A 22,350-nucleotide genomic window follows, 5' to 3' on the forward strand; every position below is an offset into this window, starting at 1 on the left:
CAGAATTTCACACAAAAACAAAGTTCCTATTTGAAACCAACATGGTATATATCACATACCCCTTTAGTTTAGTTCACACCGTCATAAGTTTATTAACACGAACAAGATTCTTGGACTTTTTATTCCCCACTTGAGACTGACACAGTCAAAGTGAACTGACAACACTCAAAAGTAGTCTTTCTTATTATCTGAGAATCCTCTGGAAGGTTCTTTTTTAAGGTGCAACCATGAAAGCCAGAATAATGCTTTTAAACAATTTTTTTTTATGTATTGAACAACTGCACAGTCAAGGCTGGCCCCAGAAAACTGGATAAGCTGTCCAGTGAGGAACAAGGACTGGCAGTCCTTTTGTTTTTTTTTACGGACAGCCAGTCCTGACTGACTACTTGCAGAGTGGAAAAAAAAAGAAAAAAAGAAAACGAAAAAGGCAAGTACAATTACACAATGTAAGTGGGCTGTTTAAAAGAAGAGTTAAAAAGAAATTTGATTCACACAGAAAATTGGATGTGCTGGTACACACTTTACAGATAGCAGCGCAAAATAAGACAGGGACAAAAACTGCACTGAAGTTGCAACTGATTTGTTGTGAATGAAACAATTGTTTCATTCAAAATAAATCAGTTGCAAGTTCAGCGCAGTGCTTGACGTCCTGTCTTTGTCCCTGCCTTATTTTGTGCTGCTCCCTGAAGTAAAAAGAGAACAAAACCAGACAGGTGCACAAGAAAGCAACCTTTCCCCCAAGACAACATGCTCCCTTCAACTTGTATGCAGAGTTTTTTAAAAGAGGTAGATGTTCTTTTTTAATTGGCATCATAAGTGTCTCAGTTTTACTTGTTATTTAAGTTTTAGTGGTAAAATTTTGTCAGCTGTAATACACGCATGTTTAATTACACAAAGTTTATATGGTACTGTAAATACAATAACCATTAAAATTTTTACAGTTGTGGTTCACATTTTTTCAGGTCAGAAGCCCAAGTCTGCAAACTAGCACTTTCTGGGGCAAGCTTAGCAAAAATAAATCATCACTACAGGTAAGAGAAGTGTTAAAAAAGTTCACCACAGTCTCATCTACAATTTTTTCTAAATAAAGATAAAAATGCCTTTTTTTTTTTAGCGGGGTGCGGGGGGGGGAGAGGAAAATAATTGTAGATTTACTTTTTCAAGTTGCGAGGCAATCAGATACAAAAGTATGAGGCAAGTATGAAATGTCAGTGCACTACCTTTTGTTTGGTTATATTGCAGATTCCCCAAGGAAGACGCAGCGCAAGGCACTTGTACTCAGCAGCACTATTCCTTTTCACTGAATCAGTTGTGCCCCCCCTCAAAAAAGCGGCCACCGAGTTTGTTTACGACCAGAGGGTACCCCAGTCAACACCCTGGATAATTTTTTCTTTAATTTTCATTTTTGGCAAGAAACGCTGGCTGAATTTCATACTGCTAGGCCATACCCTTGCCTATAATACCAGGATCATGTGCACCAAATTGTAAACACCGTGTTGACCTAAATATGCATTGAAAGAAAGACCGAGTACGCACTCGATAAGTATTCAGAGATTTAAAAAAAAAAAAAGCACTCACATTCCCTGACGACGAGGTACGCAAGGGTTAGAATGACTGTGTGCCCGCTGTAGATGTAGTCTCCACAAAACGTGTGCTGCCCATTTATGGACAGTCCGAACCCACTCAACAGCTGGGCAACTCGTTTCATTATTAGCAGGGGGTTGGTGCTATTTGCCTGGGTGGAAAAGAAAAATCACACAAAACCAAACTTATTTTCAATTCATTTGATCCCAGCACACTGTAGATATCACATGTTGATAGAGAAACACAGCATAATTTATGGGAAAGCAAGTTCTGTGACAATCACATTTTTAGGTCGAGTAAAAAAATGTGCTGCATATGAAGTACAGGCATCACTGATTATGAACAGTTTATAATCCTGACTATCCCGTAGCCCCCATAAGGCAACATTACTTGGGTATACTAAGATACAGCTCCAATCTCTCAACAGAAGGCCTTGAACCTGTTCCTCACCATGCTTGCTAAAAACTACCACTGGACGTTGATGCTTTTGAACCTTTATTTCAACACAGTTAAAGTTGATTGATTGATTGTAGGGTTTAACGCGCCGACGCAGCGCAGGCGATGAGGCGCGCCGTAGTGGAGGGCTCCGGATTAATTTTGACCACCTGGGGATCTTTAACGTGCGCCGAAATCTCGTACACACGGGCGTTTTTGCTTTTCGCACAGTTAAAGTGTTTCTGAAAGTACGTAGCACCAACTGCTGCCATTTGAGTAATTTGTTACAGCTGAAGCTTCTTTACTTCTTAATTTTTATCATACACCAGTATTCAGCCTATGCTTTAGAATGCCAATGCAACTGCAGGTTTCTCGTACCTATATGCAGTTCCCCTGCCATGTGAGTGAGCATCACACTAGTGCCCCGTTTTTTTTCACTTCCAGCTCCACCAACAGTGAAATCAACTCTTCATCACAGCAACACACACCATTCCAACACCCTCCATACATCAACACAGTCAAAACTTCGTCTGGCCTTCTACTGAAACAACATCCTGACAAACACTTGGCTGGGGAAGTCACCAGTGTTTATTATAACATGACTTGGTGGCATGTGCTTTAAATTGTCAGAGGCAGATTTGGGATGCGGGCAAAACTGATATCAATTTATTCCACTCAACTGTTATGAACTGCCGTGCCAACACTAAAAACATTAGTCCAAATTAATCACCCGGTTTGATATTTTTTTGCAGATGTGAATTGATGAATCATCACTTTATTGCTGTGGCCAAAGGTATTGGCTCCCCACCCTGAGTAAGCTCCATGCAATAAGATGGGCTCTTGGATGGGCTCTTGGAAGCCACACTGTCGAGAGATCCTGTCCCTTTGCTTGAATTGAACTCTCCCTGAAATTGAGCTCGCGCTCACTACCGCTTAGCTTCAGGAGTCATTTCACACAGAAGGAAAGGCCCTGTTCATAATCTGGCTCCAGGATTCCCTGCAGCTTGTGTCACTACCTACCAGCCACATGACCTCAGCCCCGCCACCAAGAGCCCCACCGAGGGAAGTATGATACCTTTGCAATATGTACGGAAAGCCAAAAGGCATAGTGGTAGCTCAAGAGAGTAGAGTGTGCACCAAAGAAGGGACAGCTTACACCTAACAAATTGCTTGCATCCTGTTTTTCATCTTATTACAAGCGTACAAGATGCCCACGATAAATCATTCTGCTTGATAAACATAATACTTAAAAGCAGGCTTTCGAATAGCTTCATTTTTGAGCATTTTAGAATGTTAGAAGCTAATATTTTTGAAGGAAAAGAAATGTCCTGCCCCCTACAGAAGCAGAAATATTTTTCCAATGGTAAAAAAGAAATTCAATGAAATTGACGTTCAAAGTGAAGAACAGACTAGAAATCGGCTACTTTTGACAAAAACACAAGAAAGCTTCATAAGAGATACCCTCGATAAATGAAATTGACATTACAGGCCCCTTTATTTAAGCACCAGCCACGGGTATACCCTCGTATCACTAAGCAACTCCTATCATAGAAGACGCCTTACATTTGGACAATAGCATGCATAATGAAAGGGTCATCAAATCAAATTAGACAAGAGCCATGCATCATCTATTATCAACATAATTACACAACATTTTCATTGCTTTTGAAACAGTTTTTAAGCAAAAAAAAAAGAAAGAAAACAAGAAAACACATAACTTACTTTTGGAGAACAGACATACGTTGTACTTGCAACAGGGACTTGAGTGACAAACATTGTAATACTCCGCATAAGGTATAAAAGACCCATGATAAAGAAAACGCGTTGCAAGACAATCCACCTGCAAAGCGAAATAGAGAGGAAGACAACAAAAAATTAAGCTCCAAAGCACCATGCAGACCTTCAGGGTACTCAACAGTAGACAGCCTGGGACAACTTGTTTGGGTTAAAATTGCCACAAATACATTATGCACTTTTTTTCTCCTCATGGGTACGGCTTTCTCCACATGGGGATGGGGATGCCAATTCCTGCTTTAAGCCACATGAATGTTTTAAAGCAGGGGTCGGCAACCTACGGCCCACGGGGAAGTATTACGTGGCCCCTGGCCCAACATCAGAACCATCCTTCCCTTGTCACTTCCTACCTGAAGGCTGACATGACAATTTTAATCACAAATGGGGTTAGCCAAGAACAAAGCAAGATTGCTTCAAGCTGGCATTGCCCCCCATCTTCACACGCAGCCAGATAACGTCTTCACTTCCTTTCTTTTTTTACCGGTCCAAGAAAAACCTCCCCCACCGCACCGATTTACCATCCGGCCCTTGCAGTGTCGGCTTCATCCAACTCGGCCCTCCACCTCGAAAGATTGCTGACCCCTGACTTAAAGCATAAAAGCTACCTCATTCAAACCTGCACATGTCTTCAAACCTACAGCATCCACATGGGGCTTAGTTTCCGTTATTGTACTGTTTTACTTAACTACTAAACAATGTGCAGGTCAGAAGTGACATACATTATTGGTGAATAGCTTTCATATCTGGATATCACGAGCTTGATAAATACAGACAAGTCTTCACTTCTGTATTTGTCAAAGATCAGGCTGCTTCCCATCCAGGCATTATTGGCAATATGCACTTTCCAGCTGGGTCTGAGCGAACAGCACACACAATGCTCTCGAGCAAAAGAAAAATGTTAGGAACAACAGGAACAAATTTCTCATTGGGTCTTTACAGAATTACACATTAAAGCTTCAGACATCTTTTGGCAAATGTTTTCTACTTGTTTCCCAGTCACGAATGTTTCACGCACATTTGCCCATTAGCCATGAGGTGGCCTACAGCCGGTATGCATCACACTACTGTTAGTTGCTTTTTATAAGTGGCATAGAGTGCAAAAATGCAGTCAAAATGTAACAGAGTTTTGCATAACTATTCCTGTCTTTTAGCAAACACAAACGCAATGCTGAAACTGTAGTCTTTACCTCAATCCTGGTACTCTTTCTGGTGTGCCTGCTATACTTAATGCAAAAAATACTGCTATTTGCCTCGTTTTTTCAGAGTACTAAAGCGCTTTCACATGGCCTTGTGTGGCCCTTGACAAGGTCACGTTGCAGAGACCTTGTCAAGACAATAGCGCATGCATGGGGAGCACACAAGAGTAAACCATTGCCTGCTACTAGTAGGCAGTTGGAAACGGAGCTCAACCAACCATGGTGGGTGAGACCAGTGGGCAAGAACTCACTTGTCTGTTTCTTAATGTTTCTCTTTCCTTGCCGAGGTTATGGGTTATGCTTAATAAGTGATGTAGGCCTTTTTGCTTTCTGTCTCTTAGTTGGTCATGAGCATGGCACCCACTTTTTTGACTGCTGAATATTTCATTAACGTGAGGTGGACCATATCGCTATATTTTTTTGTTTTGATTAGGTACCTACATTTCTCAGTTACAATGATTTAGAGCATCCAAAGACACCCACCCAGCACAGCAGTTTTCGTTGAAATTTGATCATACCACAATCTTTAATTTGTTATCATATTTAAAATTTCAGCCTTGTTAATTTTTTTTCTGCATAGTATTAGTTATTTATCCGTGCTCTAACCCCTTCCCAAGGAAGGGTTGTTATTCAGTTTGTTGCTCTAAAATTCAATATTTCTTTTCTTTTTAAGCTTTTTCCAAGTTAGGAGAAACAGCCTTGTTATTCTTATTATACTGAATGCACTCCAACAGCCCAAGTAGAGTTGAGTCAGGCAAAATTGAAGGCCTGCTAAGAAAGTAACCTAAGGGCAGCATGCATTGAATGCACTGCTGTCACCCAGACAAACACGTCTTCAGACTTCTATGGCGAAAAATTTGGCTAGGTGGTTATGTGATAATGAAGACATATAATTAGTGCTGAAAGACAGGACACAAGATAAAAATACACAGGATAAAGACTAGCCTTGTCCTGTGTGTTCCTATCATGTGTCCCGTCTTTTAGTGCTAATATGTCTGTCTTCAGACTGCAGTCCTGCACCAAAGAAAGTTTCTGAAAAATGGTTCCCCAGTGTTTTTGCAAAAATAAATCTCAGCCATAAAAAAAAAACACCTAAAATACAAACACTTTTTTTTAACTCAATCTGCAGCAGAGCAAAAAACCCTAGGACAAAAAAAGGGACATATGCATCACTACTTCCAAATGATAGCTTGCTCACATGGGAAACATTTATATACATGTAAGATGTTGTAACACAACAGCTTGAAAGCAAATAGACAAAGATAAAGATACACAAAGATAAAAACACAGCACACTTAATCCATGTGCTGTTGCCGTCCAGTGCCAACATGTGCTTCGTTTAGGTATGCAAGTTCCTTCGCGGGAAGTGAGGGAGATACAAGGCACCGTGATGCAGTCATCACTGAACTGCAGAATCTCTTCCGCTTCAATTATTTCTCTTGTTGTTTGGCTGGCACTTCTGCCCGCACCAGCCAAACACCGTGCATTGTTCAAACCTCAGTACGCACTTATGATTTCTTCAATGTGCTGCTGGATTGTAGTGCAGGCGGATTAAGTGTACTGCGTTTTTATATTTAGCTTTGTTTATCTGCTTTTAAGCTGTTGTGTTACCATATCTTACATGCATATAAATGTTTCCCAGGTTAATAAACTATCAGTTCGAATTAGCACTGCTATGTCCCTTTCTTGTCCTTGTGTGTGTTTTTTACTGCACTGTAGCCTGAGTCATGTGGAAGCAACTAGCCCACACATCAACCTTACAGCTTCCATATAATTTTCTTGTGGCCACTATGGAATAACACACTTGCACATTTGAAGTCCCTATGCTGCACAGAAATGGCAGTCGATCTTTCCCTGAGAAAGTTATTTGGTGCACAAAATGTAAAAACCAACCTTACAAGCATGCAGTTTAGAAAAGTAAGCAAGAAGCAAAAGAGCAAGAAGCAAGAAGCAAACTTGGTGATCAGAACCCATGGCACATAGATTTCATGCATTTTTGGTCGATCCCCAGGGCTGGCATATGCCGTGTGTGCATATCAACCTGGGGCAGACGATCCTCCAAATCTCTGTAGCCAGGAATTAGCCTGTCCATCTTATGCCAATCCTCCTCAATAGTGTATCGTACGTGTGAGTGTATGAGCACGATCCTGGGGCAGCAATAGAACGGTTTTTTTTGGCATTGCTGTTTCCATTTGCAACGAAATCTACAAGCCACCATGAATTTTTATTTCTCACTTCTTAATTATAACAGGCCCCGAAACTTCAACAGAAAATCTGGCATGTCATTTCATCAGCAAGGAATCGTGACCAAGCAGTTATGGTTCCCACTTTGGACGCAGTGAGTGGGGTTTGGGTTCGATTCCCATAACTTGCAAATTGACAAAACCACTTTAGTTTTTTTTTTTACCTGAGCTAAAGGCATTCATGCATGTATGTACAATAAAAAAACTGGAGATGGGTTGCTCACTGTTAAAGACATTTCATGACTGGTAATTGGGACACTAGAACTGCCAATTGGGAACATGTCACACTGAGGCAGCTTGGCGGGACAGCGGGGGTTTTTGCGTTAAAATGTTGACACGCTGTCAGAAGTAGTGTGCACAAAAAAGCAGAACTAGAAAAAATATGAGAAGCAAAAAACAAACAGAAAGCAAGCAAGGCCAAATATGTCTAAAACATCCGGTACAATTCAGCTGTTCCTCATGATGCGACATTGAGCACCTGCAAAGTTACAAGTACAAAATTTTAAAGCTTTTACGAAGTGAGGCACAGTACACAAAAGCTGTGGTGACTTGTGCTAAATTTTTGGTTCTTATGCTTTTTTGTATACTTTTTTTTTTACTTTTCACAGCCCCATGTGCATAGTAGCAAGATTGTCATGGGATTTTGTTACGAGGTATTCTGAAGTGCACTCACCTAAAGCAGAAATACGAAATTTGTGTGGTATTACATATACGCATAAAAAAATTCTCTAAGGACTTCATATATATATTACAGTAGACTCCCGTCAAAACAAACATGAAGGGACCATAAAAATTTGTATTATCAGAAATTAGTCTTAGCGGAGGTTTTTTGCATTGTGGACATTACAAGAGAGCAAAAATGTTGTTCATATTAACCATGGTGTTCTTTTTAACAGAGTTCGTCTTAATGGGAGTCCACTGTATAAGGGGAAGTTTGAACTTGCTGTTCATGCACCCAAAGAACAGCCAAGTTATGAGGCATACCACGCTGGGGAGGGCTAGGGAATAACTAGGAGGACCAGTAACTCTTGATCACGCTCCCACTGTCATGTGCGCAGGTGTTACTGCTTTTCAGACTTATCCAAAAAACAGCCGCCCAGGCTGATTACAAACCAACAACTTGGGTTTCAATTTGCTTCTGCTTTTTCAATAATGCACTATGACAATTAGCTTCAGTTCAATGAAGTTTCCCTTGAACAAACTTCTTTTCGAGGCCTCTCAAAGCTTGTTCAAGAGATTCTTCACTGCAGAAGCCAAGCAAAGTGTGTCTTAAGCTTGCAATATTCAGCTTGTTGGTGCAGGTGATGGTACTTAAGCCATGCAGTTAGAATGGGTGCATTCTAATTAAACTCCAGATAGTGTACCACAGTCTATTTTATACATTTTCCTGTTAAACCCAGCTTGCTGATCTACTCCTTCCGAAAGTTAAAAGGTCAGGATATGCGGCTCTTTCCCAAGAAGTAACACCAACCAGATAGACAGTAGATCGGAATATTGCTTTCTCTAGCCCAGCCACAGCCACATATGTTAAGAAAGCAGTGGACACAGCTTTGTAACAGAAAGAGAAAAAAAAAAAACAGTCCCGACCCAGTTTCATTACACCTTTATAACTAAGTAATTCTCTGTCACTTATTTCATTTTATACTCCAAAAAATGTTGAGTGGTCACAGAAGCATCTTAAATCTTGGGTGAAGATTCTACAACTCTCACTGAAAGCAAACAGTCACTCGATGTGCTACGTACAGGGGAGCAACTGAGTCCACCATATGGTCTGCCTTTCTCCTCGATGGCTCGGTCAACAGTTTGTCCTCCCGCAACAATAAAACCTGGTATGTACACGCAATGACGCTTATATGAAAACACTAGCACCACCAAAAGAAGGCAGCACACATGCTACCCTTGTGCCAAGTTCATTCACAAGCTAGACAAAAGTTTTAAGTTCTTGACTTGATTGACTGTACGGTTTAACGCGCTGACGCAACGCAGGCGGTGAGGTGCGCCGTAGTGGAGGGCTCCGGATTAATTTTGACCACCTGGGGATCTTTAACGTGCACCGAAATGTCGAACACACAGGCGTTTTTGCTTTTCACCTCCATCAGAAAAGAGGCCGCTGCAGCCGGGAATCGAACCCGCGACCTCGTGCTCAGCAGCACGCCTTAGCCACTGAGCCACTACAGCGGGTAAGTTTTAAGTTCTCCTCATAAGCCTTTCATGTGACAGTGGCCATTCCATCTGTATTCCCTTAAAAAAAAAGTAGAAAAGAGAACCTGGAACGGACTTGTCGCTCAGGCTTAATTTCAAGAGCTGTGTGTCGTCGAGTGCTACATCTCCTACATAAATTCTCTTGGAATTCAACCTTCCAGGTTCAAAGGCTGGCCTTACAAGCATTACAGACAGCAATGCTGATTCGCTACTGTCAGGGACAGAGCTTAGAATTGAGGTTTTCCTTGGTACACTGACATGAGTCGTTTCTTACATACAAGCCTGCTTTCTGTTCTTTGTTTCATGGTTTTGGAGTGCTGCGTGATTCTGCTGCAAGTTTAGCTAGTGCAAGGTCTTATTCTTTTCATAGCTGCATGCATGACTAATAATCTCATGCATTGACTTTTTTTACACTTGATCAAACAACGAATATATGCGCATTTGAAATCTTTCCATCTGGGGGAACTGCTACGTAAATTGCAGACTACTTCAACTGCACTGCACAGACAAAATATCTGACGCTAAGGCAGCAATATGCATCTGCAGCCTTTTACAATGCATGTATCTAAGGATATCCATGCGTACCGTGCACGCCTTCGAAATCAGTGTAACAGGACAAGGCCGAGCAGTTTAGCTTTCAAGAAAAACCTGCTGAAGGCATGTGGAGAACATGAGTTCCCTGTGAACCACATGTTTTCTTAATTCACTCAACTTTTCTGGCCATTTCAGGCACGCCTGCAATTCCTGTGGCAGCCACATAAACTAAGGGCAGCACTCCCTCATATTTCTTTGCCACAGAACACTTATTGTACCTGTGAGGCCAGTGCATACCATTTGAAGCGTGAACAACATGGAAGATGAAGACTACAAAGTTATGACTATGAAGCAACATTCACACAATTGCATATAGATATCACAGATCAGAAATAGGTTCCTAGCAAGCCCGACGACGTTGAACATTCAGGAACTGAACAAGTGAATGGAGTGGAGTAAAGCAAGTACGAAATTAGGCTCGTCTACGGTCATGCGGTGCACAGTGGTCATGCATGTACACCTGCCCAATTTTTTACCAATATCACGGGAGCATCGGCCGTTCTGTCGATGAGCGCCGCGTGATGGAGTTATAGGGCAAACTCGACGAGAGTAGCCGCATGCGCACTGTAAGCAAAGGCTGCTGCTGCTGTCGTCTGCTAGGCTGTTCCAAGAGCAGAGGGCCACCCCCAATTTTTGTTATTTGCTCATCACACTGCCAGCCATATTCGAAATTTTTCTTCAAGACCAGGCACGTGGCGCCAACTGAAAACAGTAATCAGCGTTGCCGAACGCAAGGTCCGTTCAGTGCAAGGATCGTTCGGCGACACTGATTACTCTGTTTTCAGTTAGGGCCACGTGCCTGGTCTTGAAGAAAAATTTCGAATATGGCTGGCAGTGTGATAAGCGAATAACAAAAATTGGGGGCGGCCCTCTGCTCTTGGAACAGCCTAACAGGTGAGGGCAGCAGCGGCCTTTGCTTAGTGTGCATGCGGCTACTCTCGCAGAGTTTGCCGTATCACTCCATCACGCGGCGCTGATTGACCAAACGGTCGACGCTCCCGTGATATTGGTAAAAAATTGGGCGGGTGTACAAAATGGATCATCCGAAAAATAAAAGCAAAGAACAATGAGATGCCATACTCATATTTACTTTGATAGAAAATAAGCCATTTTTCAATGCTGTCTTTGCAAAAACAAATTGTCACTGGTGTACACACGCACACAAAAAAGGCATTCTCACACTTTGGTCGTATCTGGCACTGCAGAAAAGTGGCCCTTCGATCTCACTGCTCTACCAAATGTTGGGATGAAAACAGTCGCTAGGAGACTTTTAGTGGTGTCCCTACAGACTGCACACGGGTCACCCAATTTAGAAACCAGCTTTGCTGATACAATTCAAAGAGTTGGGACAAAGCAGTGATGGCAACATATTGTCCATATTGTTGCTGGATCTCAACTAGCCCTTTTCAGTAGGAGCTGGGGAAAAGCAAATCTCTTCAGGTTAATAGTTGGCAGTAGGCACAGCCAAGGTTCAGAAATTTTGGTTGGAAGGAAGCTGAAATATCGACAAGAGCTAACGCAGAAAACGTGCATGAAAATGCTTGCAGCATTTATTTATTCACGAATAAATAAATGCCGTGGCCAAAGTAACGCTCAGTGCGGCGCAACGTACCTGTACCGGTGAATGAGCAGCAGGCCCAGCGTGGTCCAGATGCAGAAGATGATGATGGACTCGGACACGTCCAGCGCCCAGTCGAGCGGCGGGAAAAAGTCAAAGAATATGTCCGGCAGCGGCGGATACTTGGTGCGGTCAGGGATGCGCTCGTGCACGATGGCCAGGCAGGTCAGGTTGAGGATCAGGTTGGCAGAGAGGAAGGTGAAGGCCACCAGGGTCTTCCATTTCTCCTGCAGCAGCCGAGGCTCGCCGCTGCGCTCCACGGGCGAGGCGGCCGTGCCGAGGTTGATGACGGTGTCGCAGGCCAGCAGGCCGCCGTTCTTGTCGTGCCGGTTGCGGTACTCGTCGGCGCCGCCGGCGTGGTGGTCGGGCCACGAGTGGTGCAAGCCCGAGGAGCCGCCCACGCCGGACGAGGCGCCAGAGGCCGCGCCGTTGCACAGCAACGGCTGGCCCTCGGCGCCCGTCGCCGACAACGTGGTGTCCATCACCTGAATCATGGGGCGCCGGCCCGCCGCCGCCTATCGCCAGCGGTCGCCTCCACGCATTGCACCGAGCACGCACTCAGTGGCCCGCCCCCGTCGCTGCTGGCACGCCTGCTGCCTGCACGGAAGGGCAAACGCAACGTGCAACTTTCCTTCACAGTCTTCCGCGGTCGGCTCTCGACAGCGTTTCCACATTGGCTGCAGCGTGCAGCACAGCTGCGGAGTACAACTGCAACAAGTGCTTCCAATTTTCACAGAATGATCAAAAGTTGATTGCCCAGGCTCTAGAGTGTTTAGTGTGGCTGTACGGCGCACATGCGACAATTAGCAGGCAAGGCAGGTCAGTACTCCGGCCTCTTTTCACGCGCTCTTTGACCTCGCTTACAACAGACTCAAAGGCAAAGGCATGAGAGGCGACTTCAATTAAAGCTCCATCAAAAACAAAACAAAAAGAAACATACAATTCTTCTTTTGACCTTTTACGCCCGGAGTGTGTAGCATTCCGTTCGTGCGCAGACTTGGTCTGGCTTGCAAGACACTTTAGTAGCGCGCATCCCTCGATTTACCAGTCAAAACGCAGCGATGAATCGCGCCTCCGCCAATAAAGGCCACCAATTGGTCTCACGCAAACAAAATTATCATCTTGCGACGCATTTTATACAGTACCGTCCGTAAAAATTTTATGTTCAATTTACAAACCATACTAAAAAAATTCAATAAAAACGATGACTGCGTTCTCTTGCACACAGGCTGCGCGTCGGTAGGTCGCCATTTGCGCGGTTCAATTTGAACTGCTGTTTCGCCAGTTAAAACAAACGAGCGCAACGCGTGCGCCACGAGAGCCGTGAAAGGTGGAAAAGGAACGCAAGTCCTATTCCAACGTTATCTTACCACGCGCAGCTTGGTGCAAACGCTGTGCTGAGAGTGAAGCCGAGTCAAGCACACCTTCGTCAAAACTGGGCCTCTCGCGACGACTCGAATCAATCTCGCTCCCGTTATTTTCAGACCTTCGATCGCGCGCAATTTTGTATCGCTTAAATCTTCGGCCGCAAGTGACGCCTCTTCGCACGCACTGCGCAGTGGCAGATCATTCGGTTCAAGGCAACCCGCGGTTGTTCTATTATTGGGCAGACCCGACTCTTGTAAATCGAACGCTTCTATTTCAGAGGCTCGTTACCGCCTCCTATGAGTCAACAAAGCGCAATGTGTGCGCAGTTTTTGTAGTCAGAAGAGACGCGAACTGCGTTGAATGGGTACAAACGTAATTTTACAGCACAAGAAAACTATAAAGCTTAGAGCGTACCTGGCTGGTGCACCTTGCAACATAATATCCGTGCTACACGAGCGCTTCGAAGTCATTTGAGTCGAATGTCATTTGACTGGAATGACACCTTTGCGCTGCTACACGACGTTTTTCAAAGGGTTTTGGTTGAAATGTCATTTGAGTCAAAGGAGCACCACCAACAACCTTTGAGGTTCTCAAAGGCCTTTGAAACGCCACCAGTCGTACTCTCGGGCGCAGTTTCTGCATGCCGTAATTACAAGAACGTTTATTTAAGAGTAAAACTACATGTTTTACTAGTAACACGATCTTCATAATTTTCACTTATTTTCGTTCTCTGTCACTCGCTCTACGGTTACAAGGTAACTTGGTACTCTCAACACCGGAAATGCGAAAAAAAGATGGCTATTTTGTGCATGTTTTGTGCGCGCTTGTAAATTGTTATCAATTCCATCACTAATAATCGTTTTTTTTTTTTCATTTTAACTCTACAATTAAATTTTTGCCAAGAACGAAACGGGGCAGCAGTGGAGACACCAAAAACACGGCTGGCGAACGCGGAAACTTTCAACTGCTTGTGAGAATTGTCGTGTGGATCGGCAGAACTACTTCCAGTTCGAATGGCATTTGACTGAATTGTCTTTTCAAACGCCCGTGTAGAACAGGTATTATGATAAAAAAGCTGACACAGGGTATACAAGAGTTTCACCTGCACCGAGAGAGAGGCTATGAAAATACCTACACGGCGATAGTACAACCCGTGGCTTGTTCAAACTTCGCGCACATAAATAAAGCAAAAATATCTAAAGAATAAACAGCGCAAAGAACGACGAAACACAACAGAGAACGAACAGACAAAGCGAACATGACCTTCAGGAACTCGAAGCGGTTCAACAGATTCCGAAAGCAGCATATTTACGGGTTTTTACGCCGCTACAGATGAATTTCCGATGCACCTGACATTGATAGCAGTATTTTAATTTGACGTCACTGTGTGCCAGCGCTTCGACCCACGCACCACGTTTTTTTTTTTTTTTTCGTTTTTTACCCATCGTGGTTCGAGCTTACGTACAAGAATTTACGTGGGAAGCTTCTAGGTAGCTCGATTGCATCCAGCAACTTGCTTCTGTTCGCTCGTGGTTTGGTCATGCATCAAACCTCGCTTACTGTGAGGGATTATTTTTTTTTATGTCGGAATTTAGGAGCTTGAGAATAGGAGAAAAACTGGCTGCCCAACCTTTTATGATCCGTCGGGAGGGAAGCATGACGACGTGCTTCCACCGTCCTTTTATAGAGGCGCATGCCATGCGGAAGCCACCAACTGGTCGCAATGTCCTTATGAATTCCTTATGGGACCTCGTTGCGGGACCTACGTCCTAATGGGCCCATACTTAAACGTCCGCATGGCTTCGAAGCCCGCTCGCAGACCGCACAAAACTTCTAGGAGGGCTGCATGTCGTGCAGACCTGTTTTAGCAGCACCAACCTCCAAATTTCTGCGTTTGCGCGCACAAATTCGGAAAAAAAGAAAAATCAAACGCGCTTGTCGGAAGTACGGATCCAGATGGCAATCGGGACCATTCGGCCACAACTTACTATTTGCTGATAAGAAAATAAAATACCGTGGTTTCATAGCAAGTAGTGTGTCACTATATGTGAAGTCATTTATTACGGCAAGCATAATATGCCTCGATGGAAGCAGAAGCGGCAAAAATACAGGCTGACGCAAGATAAATCTGTAGATTATCCCGTGCAAAATAATGCGAAAGTCATACATTTTATTTCAACTCATGTATACGCCTCAGCACGCGTCTCTCACGTTTCTTAGTCGAACGTCACCCAGCACTCACAAGGTCCACCTTTAGTTTGGTAAACGCGCCGTAGTGTGGGAGATTCGTGCTCCATTTGCATTCCGTAGGCCACGGGTTGGAATCTGAGGCACAAATTCAACCAATTTTCCTTTCTTCACTTCTCTTTGCGCCGTAGACCATTATTGGAGCTATCACTCGGTCACGCCGACGTCAGGATCTCGCGTAAAAAGGCATTTAATGCTTTCGCATTAAACAACCAACCCTCCTCTACCGGGAACAGGGGAACACGCGAAGCGTGTCCAACCCAACGAAATCGTAAACCAATTCCTTGCGAAATAATTTGATTTACTTGTAGGGTTTAACGCGCCGACGCAACACAGGCGATGAGGCGCGCCGTAGTGGAGGGCTCCGGATTAATTTTGACCACCTGGGGATCTTTAACGTGCGCCGAAATCTCGTACACACGGGCGTTTTTGCTTTTCGCCTCCATCAGAAAAGCGGCCGCCGCGGCCGGGAATCGAACCCGCGACCTCGTGCTCAGCAGCGCAACGCCTTAGCCACTGAGCCAACGCGGCGGGTCCCTTGCGAAATACCTGCCAAACCAAATGCCCAACCCCTTTATCGGCCCGCCGTTGTCGTTTTGCCTGTCTTTCCAATTCTCTCCCAGCACGCGCACGTCGACGGGCCCGCTCCCGTTGTCGTTCTTACAGGGTTGCCTGCCCTTCAGCGAGCGCGCACACTAAACTTTTTTACGCCCTTATTGGTAAAAAAGGTGTGGTATAAATGAAATAAGGGTTTTGCGAAGTGATTACACCCTTTTTCTTAGGTTCACTCTTTTTGTGTGGCAGAAAGGGTGTTGACCGACTGCAACACCGTTGTTTTTCTGTAGGGTGTTGAAAGGGTGTGAAATAGGTAATAAGTTGCAAAAACAAACAAAAAAAAACAAAAAAAAAAAACAGCGGAGTTGCGGGTCTACCTAGCTTCTTCCACTGTCGCTAGGTTTTGCTAGGCTTTGCTAAGTTTTGTTAGGTTTTGCGATGTTCTTGACTATACTCGGTTACAACTCAAGAACGGCACCACCTCATGTAGTGTATCACTCCGCCAAAGCGCCGGACCCGTGACGTCAGTGCGCGCGCGTTTTGAAAAGGGTTTGCTATGAATGCGTGATATCGTCTGCCTCGTGCCACGCAGTCTGTTTGTCGTCACTGGAGTCGTTTATAAGCATATTAAGTCCAAAAAATCACGGGAACGGGTTACGCCATGTTCAAAATATTCCATGTAACGCCCTACTTGCGCCGCACGGAGAAACATCCGGCTACGGTGATAAGGCACAGCGGCAACTTCCGGTGCCGTTCTTAAGTTGTCACCGAGTATAAGCTAAGACTTGAGGGGTGAGGCCAAGTTTAGCCGGGTTTTACAAGGCTGTTCTGTGTCCCCTACACTGATAGCCAAGGGGGAAACAAGCAAGGTCGACCCCCAGATCCACTGTTTCTCCAGCCTTGCACCCCTAGTGCAAGGAGCGCCAATTTTCTCGCGTTTTAATATCCTAAGGACTATTACCTTTAAAATGGTATACTAAAAGGTGCGCATACGCATGCGCCCCTTGTGCTCACACTCGAACAGGCGCGGAAGCCGGTTTAGCTGTTGTAATATCCTATCTGCGGTGGTGCACACTTTACAGGCGGCGCAGTTTCTCTTCTCGGTATTTTCTTGCTAACGCCACCGAACCTAGCTGAAGCTTAAAAGGCTCCGCTGGTAATAAAGTATGCCAATTCATATTCTTGCTCAAGTCCACCCGGGTAAACGGGTACAAATATACCTCCAAAGTACTCCCTTTTTTTTAGTTGGAGGCCTTTCACACCCTTTTTCTGAGTTTCCCAACACCCTAATTTGTAGCTTTAACACGTGGGAAAAAAGGGGTTGGAATAATGAACACCCTTCTTGGTGGTGTTGAAACTATGTGGAATAGGTGTTTGGTATTTAATAAAATTGTATGACTTATTGAACATAAGAACCACCTCACGTTTAAAAAGTTTTTTTTTTTTTTTGCAAATCGCATGCTGACTTGTATATGCTCACATTAACGCTAAAATATCTGATTTTTGCGACCAATCCACCGACTCTATCAGAAGACTTTTGATTGAATGTAGGGTTTTAACGCGCCGACGCAAAGCAGGCGATGAGGCGCGCCGGATTAATTTTGACCATCTGGGGATTTTCAACGTGCGCCGAAATCTCGTACACACGGGCGTTTTTGCTTTTCGCCTCCATCAGAAAAGCGGCCGCCGCGGCCGGGAATCGAACCCGCGACCTCTTGCTCAGCAGCGCAACGCCTTATCAGAAGACTTTTCTCTAAGCGGCTATACACGGTTTCGCCAGCGCTCGCCGCTCTCTGGCAACATTGTGCGTTCACCGGAAACGTGCCCTAGAAAGCTTCCTGTTTACATTGTTTTACCGTGGTTTCAGCCTGCGTTGGTGGCGGCAGCTGCTTGTGTTTCGATATTTTCGTCCGATAAAATTATTCCGATGAAGCGCTCGCGACTCAGACAGTGCTGTGTTGTGCCGGGATGCAATCTGCGTTCCGGAACAAATTTGCTATCGGAAGTCAGAACGTTGTGTTTCCCGAGAGATGAATGCAGAAGCAGCGCCTGGCTTGCTGCTATTAAAAGGGAAAACTGGACTCCCACAAAGAACGCGCAGATTTGTTCTGCCCACTTCATCAAAGGGAAGTAAAGCGCAATGTATGCTTCAATTGCACAGAGGCGATGCTCAGACGTTAGTCTAAGGTCCCAATTACAATGAACACGTCGGACGCCGTCGTGTTCCACCCATAACAGTAACCGCGGTGACGCTTTAGTTGGATAGCAAAGCCGCATGCTAACGCCGAAAATACAGTGTAAAGGTGTTTCTTGTAGTTTGAGGCTTAATTTTCAGGGATGTGTACTGTTCGAAGCAGGACACCAAAGTAGCCGCGCTCCGCATGAATCGCCGCACAGCGTACGCCGCGTTGCCCACGTTTTGTTGCTAATTACGTGGCGCCGTTACATTTGCTTTTTATGAGAGCGACGCCTGCGAGTGGGTTTTCATCGGTGCGAGCAACTGACTCGTAGTTTGTCGTGTTTCCGCCAATGGAAATCGTCGCACTCCAGCTAATTTACCTTTCCGTGTGAGAGCGGACTACATGTAGGCGGGTTAACTCGAAAGTTTGATTCATGAATAGTGTACCATAGTTGTTCTCGTGACTCAGCCGCACCTGACGTCATCACATAATGAGTACGTTTTGTTATCTCAGTCACACTGAACACCTTAGATCACGACCGATTCCTATCGGCGCCGATCTCTATCAAAACTGCCCATTGTGACACAGGCGCAGTAGAAAGCGATTTTTCGTGATGTGCGCCAAACGTTTCAGTGTGTCAACTAGCCCGTTTTATGCAGCCTAAAATACGTGTAATGAAGCGTAGGTTCTGTTTATATGAAGTGGCGTACCGTACACACCCCTTCTTATGTGAAAAAGTGGTGTTCATTATTACGACATTGTTAATAGTGTTGTCACAGTAGCAGTCATGTAGTCGCTAGACATCGATGTAAACACATCTTAAGGAATGCGCCAGAAATAATGCAGCAGCAAACTCAAACACACCAGGCAAACACCGCTGCGACGGCCGCGACCATTACAAACCATTACCGGAAGTGCCGCACCGGAAGTCTTCTGGGGCGAACCGTTCGGCGCATTCATGTTTGTTTACAAACAGCGAAGCCGTCTATAAAAGCAAGAGCAGATATATTTCTAAGTATGTACTCGCTCTCCCCATGCATCCCGTTGGTTTTCTTGCTCAATTCATTTGTGGTCCAAGTGTGACTTGTGCGTGTTGAACGTGTCTCTATGTCGTGCTGCGCGCTCAGCCGATCCACACTGGCACGCGTTGCTGCGCTGCCCAAACCCTTATTTTCGTGTGTTAAGCAACCTTGCACCCTTATTTTAGGGTGTTCACAAGCACAACTTTTAGGGGCGAAGCTCCTTAAGGCGTGGGTCTGTCCATCCTCGACGTATGTATGTAGCCACCTCTAGTTTAGTTCTTGAATTGTTTACTAGATGGCGTGGCTACCTCTAGTTTTGTTCTTGGATTGTTTACTAGATGGCGGTACTTGTATATGATGAAAAGATGCGCTTGGATTGTTTACTAGATGGCGTGGCTACCTCTAGTTTAGTTCTTGGATTGTTTACTAGATGGCGGGGAGCGTTGTAATAAAATCCGTTCGCTGTTGGCGCGCGCTCGGAGTCGCCCGATGGATAAAGCGCTGGACACATGTACGATTTGTACACGCGATTCGCATGCGACTGATCGTTACGACTGTCGCCACGACTAGCCGTACGCGTGAATTTGGGACACATGGCCCGATGCGCGCATGAGATGCATCGTCGGCGTCGCTCCGCCCACTGTTTTTGCTCCATGGTCAACTACGACGATCGCTGAGCTGAATTTGTAGATTCTGCGCGTTTGTTCGCAAGAAATGAATAAAGCAAGCAATCGTGAAGCGTTTTCTGCCTTCGGAAACAGTCCGCGAACACGCCGGCCGCAACTGCCAGCTCGGCACACTCAGCGGCTCGAACCGGCGCAGACCACGGTAGCAACCGCGCTTGTCGCTGCTCTTCTGAATCAATCTGATCGTTAAAATGAAGTTCCACATGCGAGAAAGTAGGTGTTAGTGTGGTGAAAAATTGTGCTTGGGATTGTTATCAGGGCTTATTTTAAAAGCGGCGATCAGATATCTGCCGCGATGCAAGCGTATACGCTGACCGGCCCCCGCGGCGCGCGGCGGACGGTGCGCCGACCGGTCGAGAGATGGCAATACCTGCGCGGAAACATCGAAACAGGCTACGCAGATGTTCAACTACGACGATCGCTGAGCTGAATTTGTAGATTCCGCGCGTTTGTTCGCAAGAAATTGATAAAGCAGGCAATCGCGAAGTGTTTTCTGCCTTCGGAAACAGTCCGCGCACACGCTGGTCGCGCCTGCCAGCTCGGCACACTCAGCGGCTCGAACCGGCACAGACCACGGTAGCAATCGCGCTTGTCGCTGCTCTTCTGAATTAATCTGATCGCTAAAAAGAAGTAGCTTATGCGAGAAAAGGGATGATAGTGTGGTGAAAAGTTGTGTTACGGATTGTCATTCGCAGTTACACAGATAGCGGCAATCAAATATTCGCCAGGATGCTAAGCCTAAAGTTTCCAACACCCGAGCCGACCAGAGCAACGCACGCCGGTTGCGGGGGGTTGGGGCTCAGCGGGCTCTCATTGGCTGTGGCCTCACGACGATTGCAACGATGGCACGACTGCATCTGGCTTGCCAGACGCACGTCGTGAGCCTCCTCCGACCAGCGATCGACGCCAAAACGGGTCCTAACGATCAATCGTAACGATCAGTCGCATGCGAATCGCGTGTACCAGTCGTACATGTGTCCAGCGCTCAAGGCTGCAGAGCGGCGAGCGCGCAAGGCGGCGGCAGCGCGTGCTCGCAGACAGAATCCCGATGTGCGAGCCCACGAGGCAGAAGCGCTCCGTGAAGCTGCGCGACGCCGCCGCCAAGATCCTGCCGTACGAGAGCGGGAGGCCGAAGCGTGTCGTCTGGCTGCGCCCGATGATTTCCCCTCAGGAGCTTCGTCCACTCATCATCATTCACCCCGTGGATATGCTGTGAATTTTTGTTAGCCAAAACACCTTTCTTGGTGTGTGCCGCGGGACCAGACCTTTACACCCTTTTCGGCCAAAAAGGATGTAAACAAGTTTGGTGTGTACCAAGTGCGGCCTACCCATGGCGCAGCTGGCCTTGAACTGGTTAGAAACCGCGTTCGCGGAGTGAGCTAACCTCCATTTCCCTTCTCCGGAGGGAGGGAGCGCCTGTGATTGGCAGGGAGTATGCTGTGATCTGGCGCGCCACTTGAGGGGAACTGGGGGGCTTTTGGCCGCCAGCTGCGGGTGAGGAAGGAGGGGAAGGGGGTGAGGAAGAAGGTTTGGCGCACGACGCCAACAGCAACACTGACGGTGACAGAAGTCAGCCAATACAAGCTTTGCTTAAAATGACTGATGAAACTTCATTAACATCAGGATGGCGACTCGGCCTAAGTGGGGGCGAGGTCGCTGAAAAAAAAATGACTTCCCTACGCCCAATAAATATATCCGGCCGAAACCGACCACTGCAGTCATCGACGTTGGCGCCGTGGGCCACGTGACCACATGAGCCACGTAAGCGTCGCCGCTCCTCCGGACTGCACGCGACAGCCCCTTTGAATACCTCCCCTTTTGTTAATCTTGCCTCTTTTCTACGCAGTTGTTTTAGAACCTAGCTGCGGTGGTGTTGCTTCGTTTTCGGAACAACCAATCCAATGTGTCTTATAACAGCGGAGCTGTTGTAGGTCCAGCCTTTCCGTAAGTCTGCCGAATGTGGTGCGTCACGCAGGGGTATGAGCAGGTTCCCAGACCCACCGGTGGGCTCGCAGAAATTGATTTCTGGACCCACCGATACAGGGCGCAATGGTCTCGCACAGCGGGTTCCTCTCCCTTCCGCTAAGGGAGGAGAGGGGAGGAAGCCTCCCGCCGCTGACGTTAATCTGCCGATTCCTTTGCGCAAACCGTACAACTTGTGCGGTGACGGCGCTGCTGTTCTCGGGCGAGTGTCCGTTGATGTTCGAGCCGACACAAGGATACCACAGCTCCGCTGTTTCAGCACATTACACACTGGGTGGAACTGGGTTTAGTTTTTGTCTACCTCGATTAAACAATGCGCGAAACAATTTTAACTTGTAGGAACAGCGCCACCAGTCGCGGAGTTTGGAAAGCTGATTCCCTGTTGTTACACACTTGGTCTTCACACGTATTCTTGCGGGGGAAGTGTTTTTTTAAAACAGTTCCGCCGCTGTGAGCTCAAATAATATTAAAAAAGTGACGCAGAAAAAGAAAATCGACGAGAAAAAGCGTAGCCAAAAAAAAAAAAGAAATGAAGCAAGAAGCCTGCCATGGTTCGCTAAGATATATTACGTCAACATATAAAAATACGTAACGGGGTCTCTCCACGCTGTGATTGTCTCGCGTAGTTGGCGAGGGAGCGAGG

General features: G+C 45.9%; 1 protein-coding gene across 3 annotated transcripts in view; it reads right to left on the reverse strand.

The window, feature by feature from the left end:
- LOC144140195 (phosphatidylcholine:ceramide cholinephosphotransferase 2-like) overlaps positions 1-22,350 on the reverse strand; it is a 301,789-nt gene that overhangs the window by 9,235 nt on the left and 270,204 nt on the right. For 2 of the 3 annotated variants that reach the window (XM_077672287.1, XM_077672288.1), the window contains exons 4-6: positions 11,661-12,263; positions 3,742-3,859; positions 1,579-1,735 (exon numbers count right to left, since the gene is read on the reverse strand). In XM_077672287.1, coding sequence (XP_077528413.1) covers positions 1,579-1,735; positions 3,742-3,859; positions 11,661-12,160 — 775 coding nt within the window. In that variant the 5' untranslated portion in view covers positions 12,161-12,263. Of the gene's footprint in view, positions 1-1,578; positions 1,736-3,741; positions 3,860-11,660; positions 12,264-12,606; positions 12,757-22,350 lie in introns of those variants that run through there. The other variant, XM_077672289.1, reaches the window with a different exon arrangement.

This window comes from Haemaphysalis longicornis, unplaced genomic scaffold (assembly GCF_048455015.1).
Source record: "Haemaphysalis longicornis isolate Haplotype H1 unplaced genomic scaffold, Haemaphysalis longicornis Haplotype H1 scaffold_1, whole genome shotgun sequence".
Classification (NCBI taxonomy): Eukaryota; Metazoa; Arthropoda; class Arachnida; order Ixodida; family Ixodidae; genus Haemaphysalis; species Haemaphysalis longicornis.